The sequence below is a fragment of the Mus caroli genome, unplaced genomic scaffold (assembly GCF_978045245.1).
Source record: "Mus caroli unplaced genomic scaffold, Mus_caroli_1 scaffold_11, whole genome shotgun sequence".
NCBI lineage: Eukaryota > Metazoa > Chordata > Mammalia > Rodentia > Muridae > Mus > Mus caroli.
Genome location: NW_028227266.1, coordinates 102,885,104 through 102,899,767, shown reverse-complemented (window position 1 = coordinate 102,899,767; position 14,664 = coordinate 102,885,104). Strand labels below are relative to the sequence as shown.

Here is a 14,664-nt window from a genome sequence, read left to right as displayed (position 1 = left end):
AACACACGTACCATTGTCTCTGATAATTAAGACTGAACCCAAAACACATGCTAAGCTTGTGTTCTACCACCACCAGACACCCTAGACCCCACAACTTATCAAATTACCTTTCTCTTGGTACTGTTTCTAAGTTTGATGATTGTTTCAGAGGCAGAATTTACAGCTGTGATCATGCAGCAGTGTGTGGGAAACCCCGGCACGGCCCAACAGTGGGGTGACAGACCACAGAGAGCACTCACCGCTGCTCCACCACTTCTTGCCGTTAACTATATAGCCACCTCCATCTCTCTGGATGGTGCATTCGATGTTCGTGGCATCGCTTGATGAGACATTGGGCTCTAGAAAGGAACAATGGCTTGGTTCACAGGCAGGCAGAAATCAGTCCTTAGCCAAGGAGGCTTAGACAGAAAGGACAAATTCTTCGAGGACAGAGGCACAGTGTTTTTATTATTATTATTATTATTATTAATATTACTTTTCTTATCCTTCCCCCTTGGTCTTTTCCGAATATAGACAGTGTAAGCATTTAATGTGTATGAGTGGGAAGATGGAGGGATGAGGTGTAGGGTTGGAACTGACAGTTGTATTCCTCGTGCCTTTGGTCACATCTGAGTCGGCATGTAACTAACTCGTCATTTTTCTAATCACCAAAAATAGATAAAACCACTGACTTTGACTTTTAACAATGGGAGTTTGCTTTTACTACAGGCAGGCTGGGTGTCTCTACTGTCATTAACAAGTTCTCTCTGTGCCTTGTAAGTGCTACTGCGAATGTGTTGGCCAGGTCACACTTGCAGCATTCAAATCTTCTCACCACTTAGGTCTCCAGAATGATTTCTGTACCAAACCCTTAAACGTCCATAAATTCTGCTTACTGTATGGCATTTAGGAATCAGTCAGCTCTCTCTTTGTTCCTATATTGTTCTTATGATTCTTTATTTAATTTATTTTTGGGTTTGAGCATATACATGACTATGTGTGTATTAGTATTCATGTGTTTACATATTGAAACATGTGTGTATATGGACACAACTCACAACTTTAGTTGTCATTTCTCCTCAGGTCCTTGTCCACTGTGGGCTTTCCCCGCCCCCTTTAGAGACAGGGTCTGTCATTGGCTGGTATTGGCCTGGTACTTGGTGATTGGCTAGCTTGGCCAGCCAGTAAGTCTCATGGATCTTCCTGTCTTTGCACCCACCAGTGCAGTGATTACAACTTTGTGTTACAACAACAAACTTTTTATGTGGATTCTGGGAATGGAAATCAGGTCACGTACTTGTGTGACAAACAATGCACGGGCCGAGCCGTGTCCCCAGCCCTCCCCTGCTCCTTGAAGTACTTCATGCATTTTGTTCTAAAGCTCCAGATGCTATTTTCAGAGACAAGGGTGGAAGGCTTATTTCATGACCTTAGCTTGGTGCTTTGTAAACACTGTCATTACATCATTCTGTAGGGGTTTAATACATGCCTTTTGATGATTCAAGTAGAAAGAATTTTGTTATTATATAAACAGTTGTAGAAAATAATAAAATTTGGCCATCAGTGAAAGGTCATATTATGACCGAAGCAAACTGATTTTAATTCAAAACTCAATTTGAGAAGATAATTTTCATCTTTAAAGGAACTTTTGAATTACTTTTTCCAGAGCACAAGCGTGCCGACACCATTCTCCTCAGCTTGCCCCTGGCTTTCTGTCCCACACTGTGGCTTCAGTAAGCTTTTCACAGGTCTGAGTTCTGTTTTTCTAGGGTTATAGAATAGGTGAGTAGTTTATATTCACATAAATATCACAAAGGTGACTATCAAGGCACAGCAACTGCAGAAACAACGTAATTTAAAAGACAGCACCCAACTGCTGACACTGAAGCAGACGACCAGAATACACCCGGGACCCTCCCACGGGAGCGGAGTGTTTATCCTGGACGGGTTAGGATGCCAGCATTCCAAACCAGACTCAAACACAATTTCTGGCTGTAGGCAAAGTTGGCTACAGCTGACCTACATCCCACACTGCTTTAGTCCATCATCCACACTAACCCAGGATGGTGATGAGAGGAGACAGGCCGTGACTTGCTCCTACCTGTCATACAGAAGACGGAGGTGATATCTCCACGCAGGAGAGGCTCCAGCCACTGCTTCTTCTGCTGCTCGCTGCCAAACAGGTGCAGTACCTCCATGTTGCCTGTGTCTGCAAGTGAGAATGAAGTGTTTGACCTTTGAAACGACCAGTCCTAAATCCACACTTATGGAGATAATGCCGACAATATGCTTTTAATGAAAGTGTTTGTTGATGAAAATATTCTGTAATGCACATTAAATATAACATTCAATGGTGATGCTGTACTATGTGGCATTTGGTTCATATTTCTTCAACTTTTTCTGAATCTCAGATGCTTGCTCAGCTCATTCCATGGACTTTACAGAGGTCTACCTCAATTAGGACTGAAGTAGCCATTCCTGACCTAAACTCTGCCTGCTATGACTGTCTGCTGTGTTTCCCGAGCTCCTGGAGAGGAACTGACGTTCCACACTGAGCCCCCAGCTCCTAAGTGTGCACGCTGTTCCTCGGGCATGCATGTTGAACCAGGCCTCTGTGAAAGTCTATTAGTCATGGGTAAGTAGCTGCTTATGAGCTGTGTTCTCTGCAAGAACCTCTCTGAACTCACCCACTCTGAGAGACCTCTCTGCCCTGAACTGCAGCAATTATCATCTTTCATAGCTTGGTTTGTTTGTTTGGTTTGGTTTTTTTGTGACAGGGTTTCTCTGTGTGTCCCTGGCTGTCCTGGAACTCATTCTGTAGATCAGGCTGGACTCAGAACTCAGGGATCTATTTTACAGCTTGTTTGTTCAGTTTGTTTCTGAGGAAGGTTTTCTTGGTGTAGCCCTGGCTGGCATCAAACTCCTGCTTCTGCCTCATTAGTGCTGGTATTCCAGGCATGTGCTCTACGACAGATCTTACCTGGTACACCTTTCCTCTGTGAAAGACAGAATCCCTGCCCTGCAGGGAAGCAGAATCCCTGGAGGATGCACTCGATCCACTGCAGTCTTGAGCAGTGGGTGCCTAGCAGTGTCTAGACAGCACTGCACCACCCATTCTACCTCACAGTAGAAAAAGATCTCAGTTTATTGTGAGCAAGATGCTCTCTCTGCTTTTCTCTGCATACCCCCTTCTGTTGGTTCAACATGGTGCCAACTCTTCTGGGGAAAGCCTTCACACCAGAGCCATATAATAAAAGGCAGTTCTGAGTCCCTTGAACAGGGCATTATAGGAAATTCTGCCATTTGAGTTGACAGTGTTCTGGTAACATGGCTGCGAGCCCTCGACAGAAACAAAGGCAGCCTTCTGGGAAAAAGTTTCACACAATGGAGAGACTGGGAGATTAACTAGCTATAGAAATACCCAACCCCAACCAGGAAGTGGGGCGTTTACATAGCCAGTCTTCTTGGTGGCTACTTCTGGCTACTAGCAGTCTTAATGTAATGATGCTGATTAAAAGAACAGCCCACTGAGGACCTCAACTCCACTTGTACACTCCATTTGGAGTAGCTGTGAAACTGTGTGAAACTATGCTCACACGTGTACGGGAATGACTTCCTTATTACAAAAAGATTTTAGACCCTGTTCAAAATGTTAAAGAACACTACGTGTAGTCACCTGGTGCTTGGCAGTTAAAAACATCTGGAGCGAAAAAGCATTTTCCTGTCTCTTCAGCAATCAAGGCGTAGTCCACCTGGCTGAGACCGCTCACAGCTGGCAAGAACAAATTCCACAGGCCCTCTGCTTTGGCCATTTCCTGTCAAGGGGATGGACAAGTGATTACAATTTACCAAACAAAGTAGGTTATTTTAAACAGTTATTGGTGGTAATGCTTTTTGAAATATAAAAGCATTTAAGGATGTTATTTCATTGTATAGCAACTCACTGAAAGTCAGCAGTTGCTTAATAATTAAGGAAATGTCTTGCTTTCCAGGCTCCCTTAGTCTTGGCTCTAAAACTAAATTTGCACACTTAAACATTTCTCATTCAAACAGAATGGTTACAACCACCCACAAACACATTTGAGTGTAAATCTTACATGTATTGCAGGTAAGATCTGAAAACATGTTACCTGCATGTGACCTGACACCACTGCACAAATGTCCTGCTTGGCCTTGCTCCTTGCTGGACAAACCTTGCATGGACAAGAGGGGAGCTCTCCCACTAAGTCAGAGCCCAGCTTCTGTGTCCCACAGCCTGCTCTGGCTTCAGCTCATTTCAGAGATGGTCAGCAAGGAGCAGCATAAAGAGACTAGTGCATCAGAACCACAGTCAGGAGGCCAAGTAGGACAGGTTTGGTAGTAGACTCTTTTCTTCCCTTCCCTCCCCTCCCCTCCCCCTTCCCCTTCCCTTCCCTCCCTCCCCCCACTTGCTTCCTTTCTATCTATAAAGGAACTCATACAGCAGCTCTGGCTCACTATGTAGCCCAGGCTAGCCTCTAACTTGCAGCAATCCTCCATCTTCAGCCTCAGCTCCCCTCCCAAGTGCTAGCTGAATTACAGGTGTGAGTCATCACAAACAAATTAGATTTAAAAAAAAACCCAGATTTAAAAAAAACTTGTATTTTAAGAAAGTTATTTCTGATGGCCAAGCATAGTGGTATATGCCTTTAATCCCAACACTTGGGAGACTGAGGCAGGTGGGTCTCTTTGAGTTTGAGGCTAGCCTGGTCTACAAATCAAATTCCAGAACAGCCATGGCTACACAGAGAAACCCTGTCTTGAAAAACAAGAGACAAAAACCAAACCAAAACAAACACCCCAAAAAAGAGTTATTCCTGGAGCGTGAGGTATCATGCCTATCATCCAGGCACTTGGGCAGCAGAAGCAGGAGGATTGCCACGAGTTGAATCCAGTCTGATCAATGTATCAAGACCATAAAGAAAAGGGAAAAGTTATTATCATTGAAGTTATCCTTTATCTACACAACGACGATAATTAAGGTCCCCCAAACACGCAGTTCCCCATGTTGAGTGCCTTCTTGTCTCTCTTACCTTTAGTTTTTCAATCACTAAGGGTTGTCCCCACTTTTCCGCTGAGTTTCCACTTTGAGCATAGTATTCAGCTACTTCCTTAAGACAGTGAAGAGAACATGATTAGGCCAAGTTAGTACAAAGCCACAATGTCATGAAAACCATGAGTGTGTGTGTGTGTGTGCATGTGCGTGTGCTCGAGCATTCAAATATGTGTGGGCTGGAACTCCTAATTCTGCATCAGGTGCCTAAGCGCTGGGATTACAGGCATGTGTCACTATCCTGGTTAGTAATGTTTCTTTTTAATAACAGGTGCAGAATAACAAAACTTCTAAATGCTTGTTCATCAAAAATTATTCTGATCCGGGCGTGGTGGCACTCACCTTTAATCCTGGCATTCGGGAGGCAGAGGCAGGCAGATTTCTGAGTTTGAGGCCAGCCTGCTTTTACAAAGTGAGTTCCAGGACAGCCAGGGCTCTACAGAGAAACCCTGTCTCGAAAAACAAAAAACAAAAAAACAAAAAAACAAACAAAAAAAAATTATTCTGCCTCGATATTAGAGAGTAATAGACAGTAATAATTTGATTCCCAAGGTTTACATATTCTGTCTCCAGCAACATGGTACACAGTGGGCATAGCAACCCCTCAACTAAAAAGGCTGGGTGAGGCCGGGCGTTGTGGTTCATGCCTTTAATCCTGGCACTCGGGAGGCAGAGGCAGGCAGATTTCTGAGTTCAAGGCCAGCCTACAAAGTGAGTTCAAGGATAGCCAGGACTACACAGAGAAACCCTGTCTCATTAAAAAAAAAAAAAAAAGCTGGGTGAAGTGTTACCAGTTGAAGATACATTAAGTAATGCACAGTTGTTCTGGAAGAAAACAACAAAACAGCTTCATCCTTCAGGCAGGCAGGAGGATGGGAGCTAAAGTTTGTCCTCTGGGCTATGGAGGCTGACCTAGGCCTTGGTTCTCAATGGGCCACATCAGTCGGGCACAGGCTCATGATAAGGCCAGGGGCTGCACAGAGTATTTGGAACTTTGGTTCCATCCAAGCCAGGAGGCTTGAGTAGTGAAATCCACGGAGGGAACAAATAGAACAGAGAAACACACAGAAAATCCGAACCTTTGGAGGCACAGCCTGGGGAGAAAGCCCTCACACAGCTCTCGGTTGGCAGTGAAACAGAAGAGAGAAATGTCAGGCCCAGAAACCTGCCTTCATCCAAGCCTGGGATCTAAATGCCAGACCTGAGCGGCCCTCAAACCTCACACCCAAATTAAGTTTACAATGTCCTGCCAGCAGCGGCCCCAAACAGCTGTCCGGAACTAAACCAGCCCTTCTAGAGAAAAGAGTTTGGTACAAAAACTCATGTGACTACTTCAGGGGAAAAAAAATCACTCCACAGTCCATTCTGAAAAATCCCTAATCGCTGCAGGAAACCAGCTACCACAGGCAAGAATCAGCAAAACAGCCGTGTTTCCTTACAACCACAAATATTGCTTACATTCACAGCATAAAATAGTTGTGGTGAGTAGGTTCCAAAAAGAAAGAAAGGAATTACAAGATTGACAATGGGCTACTAAAACAAACTTGCGAAGCAAGCCAAGGAAACGGAAGCCTAGGCAATGAACCTTAAGAAGGTTACTGCTCGCAAGCGCGAGCACAGCTTCTTAAAGGCTAGTGGGACGGGAAGCTTCTCCTGCCCCCTGGGGAGGCCCTGGGGACCAACAGAGCAGGGGAGCACCTACGGTCCTTTGGCGAGTCTGGGCCTTTCTTCTTTGAGGGCTCTCTGGACATTTCTCATACTCTCCAAAGTTAGACTATGGAGAACTGAACAACACGGCAGGAAGAGCTAAAGCAATTACTTGGTTCAGAAACTTGAGAGAAGAAAAGTGTGAGTGAAAAAGGATATGCCGGACCAAGGAGACTGAGTGCTTACTTCCATGGCAACCATGAAGTTAGCAATGGGAGAGAACAGTGAGCCGGCTCAGAGAGTAAGGGTGTTTGCTGCCAAGTCTGGTGACCAGAGTTCGATCCCGCAGACCCGACTTCAATATGCATACCAACCCCCCCCCCCCGCAAGCAAATGAACAAATGTAATTATGATGTCAAAAGGAAATTGAAGGGTGAAATCTTCAACTACTGAGAGAAAGTAACAACCTGGAATTCATATCCCAAATTGTTGGCTGCTGCTGCTACTGCTGGTAGTGGCGGCAACCTGTACCTATAATCTTAGCCCTCGAGGAGCTGAGGCAGGAGGACCATGAGTTTGAGGCCAGACTGAACTAATTAGGGAGACCCTGTCTCAAAACACCGAATATTAAAGATTTAGGACAAAATAAAAGTATCATCAATAGGCAAGGTACCATTTATCCCCTCAAAAACAAAACAAAGCAAACACAAACCAAAGGGCAGCCACAAAAGCTCCTGCAGACTCTCAGCAAAGCAGCTCGGCTCCAAGAGAAACATCTGAGTTGCAAGAATGAATGATAAAGTAATAACAAAGTGGGAAAGTCTAAATTACAGTGTTCAGGCCGAACAGTAGCCTCTGCTTTGTACAACTGAAGAGTACAATAGAACTGCGGGATGGTAGTTCTACAACAGCTTAGAGATGCAGTCATAGCTACTTACAGCATCTCTCTGTCAACTACTTTCTCTACACGTCAGCTAAGAGAATCATGGGGTTAAAGGTCATGGGAACTGTCAAAGCTTTAGGTGTGTATCAGGTTATTGTAGATTATTCTCCCAAACTACACTGCTCTCGGCAATGGACTACCATGTTCCTTTTAGGGAAGCAAGGCTTGTCTGGAGTCCAGCGCTGTACAAGGCAGAGGCTCACACTTTCAAAGGCTCCAGGATGGATGGCGCTTGTTACGTCTGTCAGGGAAATCGCTAGGTTTTCTGTTTGGGGCTGCATATTATGCCTGTTGCTAGGGTGGCCATAAAAGGTCAGTGCCATTCATTGTGTTTGGTAATGAATATATTAGGAAAGATGTTTATGGTGTCCTCATTCTGACGCTACAGTTCTGAGAAATCAAATCCTACCTGCGTTTACATGCCCGAGAAGGGTGGGTTCATCTTAAGCTAAAGAGATAGGAGGAATAACTACTAATTACTCCTTTCATGAGCTACTATACTTTTCCTTCCAAGAATTAACTGCCCCTAGCCCAGATTCCCGTGAGCTGAGCCACCTTGGGGTGTAGCTTGGTCTGCCCATCTTTCTGACTCAACTTTCCCCGTTCCTTCACTTTGGATGCTGGCCACTTTTTCTGGCACATTGTTTCCTTACTCTTCTCTGTCTATAGCCTCCCTCCCTGCCATGTGGCTGTCCGCTGCCATGTGGTGACTTTAATTATTCCTTAAGTGTGTCATGGCCTAGCTTTTCTTCTCCCCTCTGAGAAGCTGTTGAGACTTTGAACGTGACTGCCATTGGTACCTTCCTTTGTAGGCCTAATAACACTGCCCCCAAGCTTCCATTTGAGTCCACTTCTTAAAGTCTTTTAATAATGAGACCAGGAACTCCACAAGGGTCCCCACATTTACCCATATCATCTGGTGACCATGAAGAGACTCCCTTGAACTCTGGTAACGTCACCACTATGGCCTGTGTGTGCCCCCTACACCATGTTGCTTGTTCTGCCCAAATTGGAGTGCTAGTGTTCTTCACTGGTTTTCAAAAGGAAGAACTGGCGTGGTACAATTTCAGAGATGGGTTATGTGTTCATTTTAGGCTACCTGGGGAGTTCCAAAAGCTCACAGAAATAGCCCTGCCAATCTTAATTTTTTTTTCTTGTTATGGAAAATACATAAAAATATAAACAAAAGCCACCAAGAATTTCAGTAGCTCAAGGTACACAATGTTAGACGCTGCTGCAGTGCATGGCACAATGTGATTTTCTAGACACACCCATTTTGGTTTGGCACCTCAGTTGTAATAACATTGAAAAGAATTTAATGTTTTCCCTCTTTTATTTTGAGAAAATCTATTTACTTCTCTACAAATCATTCCAAATTATGTCCTGCAGCTGGGGACGAACTGTTCTGATCATCTACAGGATAAAATTACACAGGTTGTTACAAGTACTTGAATGAAGACACAGTGCATGCCATCAGATGTGGGAACATAGACTTAAAAGCTCTGCCAACACCAAGTGGCTGTCCTTACCACACAAGCTTGGACAGCCTTCACTTTCTACAGTCTGCCTAGGTTTTGGTTGTTTTTATGTTTACTGTGAGCTCTTTGCACACATTTTAACAGCTGAGTGGCACTGGGCTCAGAGGTTCTGCAACCTCACTCTGACCCCTTCCTTCCCTGCTGCAGTGTCACATTTACAGATGAAAGAGAAAGCCCCTCTATTCCCTCTGCTAGTCTAGGCTTGTCCTTAGAACCTTGGGCTGGTTGCAGGCACGGGCATGTGGTGGGCAGGCTCGGACTGAGTGTGCATGCATAAGAATCAGATGAACTGATAAGGTGAGCTGGGCTCTCCATCTGGAACTCCACCAAGCAGACAAAAAGTGGAACAATGCAGGGAGCTGCTCTAGCTCGCTCACAATTTCTGAGCCTGCCTTCCATGAAACCTAAGTGTTTTGTTGTTGTCAAGTGCTGCGGCAGCCTCTGCTTGGGACGGATACAGCTGCTGTGTGTGGTGGAAGGGGATTGGCCCAAGAAGCTGGATAGTTCTTCTAGCACCTTGACTTCTCTCTCCCCCTTGCTCTCCGTATCACCCAACCACCTATTTCTCCACTGTAGAAAAAGCCCACTTTTCTCTCAAGTTCTTTGAAAATGCAACATCTTCTATGATGGTCTGTTCTTTGTATGATCCATTCTGTCTTTCAAATCTACTTTGCAATGGCTTTTCTGGTGGACCACTTGTCTGTTCTCACTAATTTAGTCCATGTCCTAAGATTTAATTGTCCTAAAGCTTCAATTGCATTTTATTTGAGGAAGGGTAATGGCGAATTCAGACTATCATATTGAATTAAAAGATTCTCCATCTGGAGTTCCAGATGGAGAGCCCAGCTCACCTTATCAGTTCATCTGATTCTTATTCTGTATTCCCCTTTTGATACTCAAAAGTATAATTCTGAATTCAAAATTGGACATACACTAGCTAGGGCAGAACTACTCAGTATCAATGGAGAGGTGACAATTTGAGAATTAATATTTGAGTATTTTTAAAGAAACTGTATCCCTCTCTATGCTAAACGCTCATATCAAGATATTTACCAGTGCGGCACCTAGACCTATAACTCAATAACACTAATGCCCCTATCAACACATCTTACTTCTCAACATTGCTGAGAGAAGCTTGTCTTTTGAGCTCTTCATTTGACTCTAGCCCAGCTCTGGAACCCTCAGAATCTCAGGCAGTTACAGTGAGATTTACTGTACGTGAGACTTACTCGTGTTGCAGGAGAAAACTGAGGCCACACAAACTACTCAGCACAAGGCCACCAACCGCCACCAGGCCTGGGCTGGAACTAAGCCTTGACAGTTGCCTCACATGCACACACCCTGGCCCTCCATAATGTCAAAAGTGTGTCTTCCTTTTCTTCATGGCATTATCTTCTCTTCGTCACCTGTCTTTCCACAGGGGTGTAAACCCCATCTGTCTTGTTCTTATTTCCAGCAGCTATTCAGGTGTCCAGTCTGTCGTAAGGTACCCAGTACATAATTCTTTCCTGGATGGATGTTTCTCACTACACTCCATGACCTTCTTCAAAGTGATCCCTTATAGTAATAGCTGATGAGGGAAAGAAAGGGTAGTATTTGTGTGGCTTGAAATGACAGGCCAAAGTTCACTGCCATGTCTATTTGGGGGAGACTGTGGTTCTCAAATTCTCAAAGCATCCATATTTAAAGTAACAAAAACTGAAGGTCACCGCCTTAGCAAAAGGCAACTGGCTGTAATGTTTGACTTCTTATCTATTCGTGTCCTCACTGCTCGGTCCCTTTGCCTCCATTTGCAACCATAGGTGTATGTGCGAATCCTCCAGGCATGTTTTAGCTCTAAATGTCCGTGAGGCTGGGGACTGAGGGAAGTGGGAGAACTGGGGGAGGCTGATGGCCAGGAAAGAACTACTCGCCCACAGTCCTTGCACACACTACCTTCTCAGCAGGAAAGACATGCTGCTTCATGAACTGCTTCACTCTAGTGAGAACTTCCTGGCCTCTCCTGCTCTGTGCAAACAGCTGGCTTTTAGCATCAGCCTGTGGTAATGTAGTCCTGAGAGTTCTGGGCAAAAGAGAAAAAAAGAAGGTTACAAAGGTGTCCAAAGTCATTATTACATATTTCTTAAAACAAGGCAAGGTCTCCCCAGATATCCAAAATATCCTTAGGAGGAGCTACCATATCTGGGAGTCTTGGGCTTGTTGTTCAGTTTGGATCCCTTAGCCCTCAGCAGCTCAAGGGAGCAAATTCAGAGTCTTTCAAAGACCAGGCAATTGTTTTACTGCTGAGCTACAACCTTAGCCTCGTGGACTATTTTTGTTTTTATAGTATGCAGCAAAGGTAGAATTTTTCTGATCACTAAGCTTCAATCCTTAAAGAGCTACTTTGGAAAATACGAGCCTCACATGGCCTCATACAGTGCTAGCTTCAGTGCTGTCTGCTGTCACAACTGCAAAAGAACAAGAAGGTATGCACAAATCTGACCCGTATTCAGGTGTCACCATTCATACATTTTCCAGACAGCACTGCTGGGTGTTTTAATAGAAGACTAATAAGAAACACAGTGAAGCCTTGCTCTGTTGGAAAAATTTACACAGAGCAGTCTAGAAATGAGTTATAGAAAAACAATTATCCTGGGGCTGGAGAGATGGCTCAATGGTTAAGAGCACTGACTGCTCTTCTAGAGGTCCTGAGTTCAATTCCTAGCAATGACACAGTGGCTCACAACCATCTGTAATGGAATCTGATGCCCTCTTTTGGTGTGTCTGAAGACATCTACAGTGTACTCAAATATATAAAATAAATAAACAAACAAATAATAAAAAAAACCCAAACCAATCATTGCATGGGTAAGTGAGGCTTAGAACATGTCGCTGGGGTTAGAAGTATTCATCCATTGTATAAGGAGCAGAAGTGCAGCTGGAAAGGTATGTGGGACCCCTCAGAAATGCTGCCCTGATACAGACATAGTTTCAAAGACACTTGCAAAACGTTGAAGAAAAAGTAGTATTGCTAAGTTAATAAATGTAATAATATCATTTAAATAGGTATGTGTAACAAATATAAGAAACCATATTCACCTATGTATTTAAAAGGTTATACATTCAAAGTGGCAAAGAATACACTTAATCATAAATATGGGCAATTTTTTTTTCATTTTTAAGTCAATATCTTTTTAGGTATATAGTGACTTACTAGAAAACTATCCTGACTGGCAAAGCAGCCCTAGTCTGGGCAGAGATATCATTTCCATTTTCTTAACATTTTAACCTTCTCACATCCAGTGACTATTTAACTGGACGAACCCAGACTGTCTCCTGACTCTTTGCAGTCTTATGAGACCAAGCCAGTTGAATTACCCAGAGAATATGCTTCCCTTACCTTTTTGATAGCTGCAACCCAGTTTCTGCCAGAGGTTGCACAGTATTGGCAGTTAAGAAGCTATCCTCGGATGAGTTATTTCCCATGAGGTATCTACGATAGACTCCCTACAAGTAAATTTACATGGGACAATTAAAGTTCATTGACAACGATCCCCGGCTATCCAATTAGTCTCTCCAGTGTGTGATCCATATGTGGAACTAAATTCACGGACTCCACATGTCAGTCAGACCATGGAGACCAGGAACACACTTGCAGAGGACACTGCATGGCTCTGAGTTAGTCACAGTCATATCACATAGTTGTGACACTCTCATCCAGGCAGAAGTGTAACCAATGACTCAAACCAAACTTGAAAATGAGCTACTGCCCAAGACAAGGCAACCTGCAGGTCACAGCGTCTGTACTGATCACTGTTTCTCTTCACAGCGATCAAAATGGACTCAGACACCAACACCAAGGGGAAGGCCATGAGATGACTTTTCCTGTTCAATATCATGTTTGATTCCTAGTTTGAGTAAACCTGTCCTTTGAGCAGTGTGACCTGAATGGCAAGCAGCTCTTTCACAACTCTCCACTTCCGTGCTCCCAACCTAACACACCCAGTTTGATTGGCTTTGGAATCATCATGGGATCAGGCTTCTGGGTGTGTTCATGTGTACATTTCTAGAAAGATTTATCTGTGTTGGGAAGACCTGCCCTGGATGAATTCAGGTGTCACCATTCCCTGGGTGGCCCCTAGACTAAACAAAGGGAGAAGACTTTTCAGTCTTCAACAGAGGATTTTGGCTTGCTTTTCCTGCAGGCGCACTGTGGTCTTTCCCACCATGCGCTTCTCCCTACTCTCCTGCCACCATCACATCTTCTCTCACTGACCTTCTCTGTACAAGAGTCATAACTCATGTGATACTCAAATTTTCTCCCCACTGAAGTTTTTTGTTGTTGTTGTAAATTTACATGTTACTCATATCTGACGGGACCTTTGCAGAACAGAGTGGCCTACCCATTAGCCTGAACCGGAAGCCAGAGCTCACAGTACATCAGAAAGAAATGGTGAGACTTGCTTCAGATAATTACCTGTGATATTCCAGCCAATTTAAAAAATGAGAGGGCCATAAAGAAATTCCAGTTAGGGAGATTAGGATCAATTCCCCTGCGGTGGCAGTATATTGAAATCAGTTCTTCCATCAACGGTATTCCTAGAAAAACAGCACACAGCACTTAGTGAGAATGCCACAGAGAACACTTCAGAATGACACAATACAGCAAGAAGAAACAATGTGGCATGCAGTGCAAACGCAGTCAGTATTGAGCCTGTTCTAAATATTGATTCCCCAAGTAATAGTATATGCAAAATATTATGTATTGTCACAGATTATAAAAAGTGAGATGCTAAGTTCAGAAAACCAGTAAGATGAATTAGAAACATTTTTAAGGAACAAAAGCTTCATAAAACTGCAGGCAACTTATGTCTTTAGCTCTGGCAATAATAAAGAGGATTGCATATGACTGCTCTTCTGTACCTGTGTTCTCTGGAATGTGAGAGCCTCGGTTTATCATGGGCAGTGTCCTGGGCCAAAAGTAAAACAAGGAAAGATGGGCTAAGTCCAACAAGGGATGGCCGAAGGTCGAGAGCTCCCAGTCCAACACTGCTATAACCCGACACTGCAACAAGATGTACACGGACACATTGGATTCAAAACAAACTTAATAAGCAAGCAGACAGCACAGTATATTCACCCACATTTCCATCAAAATGCAACCAGACCTCAGTTTGTAGTCTTTGCCCATGGCGGTGCAACTCATTTATAGAAACCAACTGGCATCAACTGTCTAGAGCCAAGGCCTCTGGTGCTACTGCTGGCTGCCAATCCTCCTGCACTCTGCCCTGACATCTCTGCTAACAATCAGATGCAAACCCAGCTCTGACTTCTCAGTCTGGAGGAACTGTGGTAAAGAAAAGTTCTAATGATTAATTATATTTATATTTTAAGAATTAATATAGAAGAAAGTATTTGCACTGGTAATGAAAATAACTACATATATATATATATATATATATATATATATATATATATATATATATTACCATTATAGCAGTAATACT

At 43.7% G+C, this 14,664-nt stretch overlaps 1 protein-coding gene across 1 annotated transcript in view; it reads right to left on the bottom strand.

Annotated features, from left to right (window-relative positions):
• Positions 1 to 14,664, bottom strand: part of Acad11 (acyl-CoA dehydrogenase family member 11) — a 58,474-nt gene that overhangs the window by 30,484 nt on the left and 13,326 nt on the right. The window contains exons 6-13 of the mRNA XM_021171802.3: positions 14,081 to 14,222; positions 13,635 to 13,756; positions 12,558 to 12,664; positions 11,114 to 11,240; positions 5,031 to 5,108; positions 3,656 to 3,794; positions 2,081 to 2,188; positions 240 to 338 (exon numbers count right to left, since the gene is read on the bottom strand). Coding sequence (XP_021027461.1) covers positions 240 to 338; positions 2,081 to 2,188; positions 3,656 to 3,794; positions 5,031 to 5,108; positions 11,114 to 11,240; positions 12,558 to 12,664; positions 13,635 to 13,756; positions 14,081 to 14,222 — 922 coding nt within the window. The remainder of the gene's footprint in view (positions 1 to 239; positions 339 to 2,080; positions 2,189 to 3,655; positions 3,795 to 5,030; positions 5,109 to 11,113; positions 11,241 to 12,557; positions 12,665 to 13,634; positions 13,757 to 14,080; positions 14,223 to 14,664) is intronic.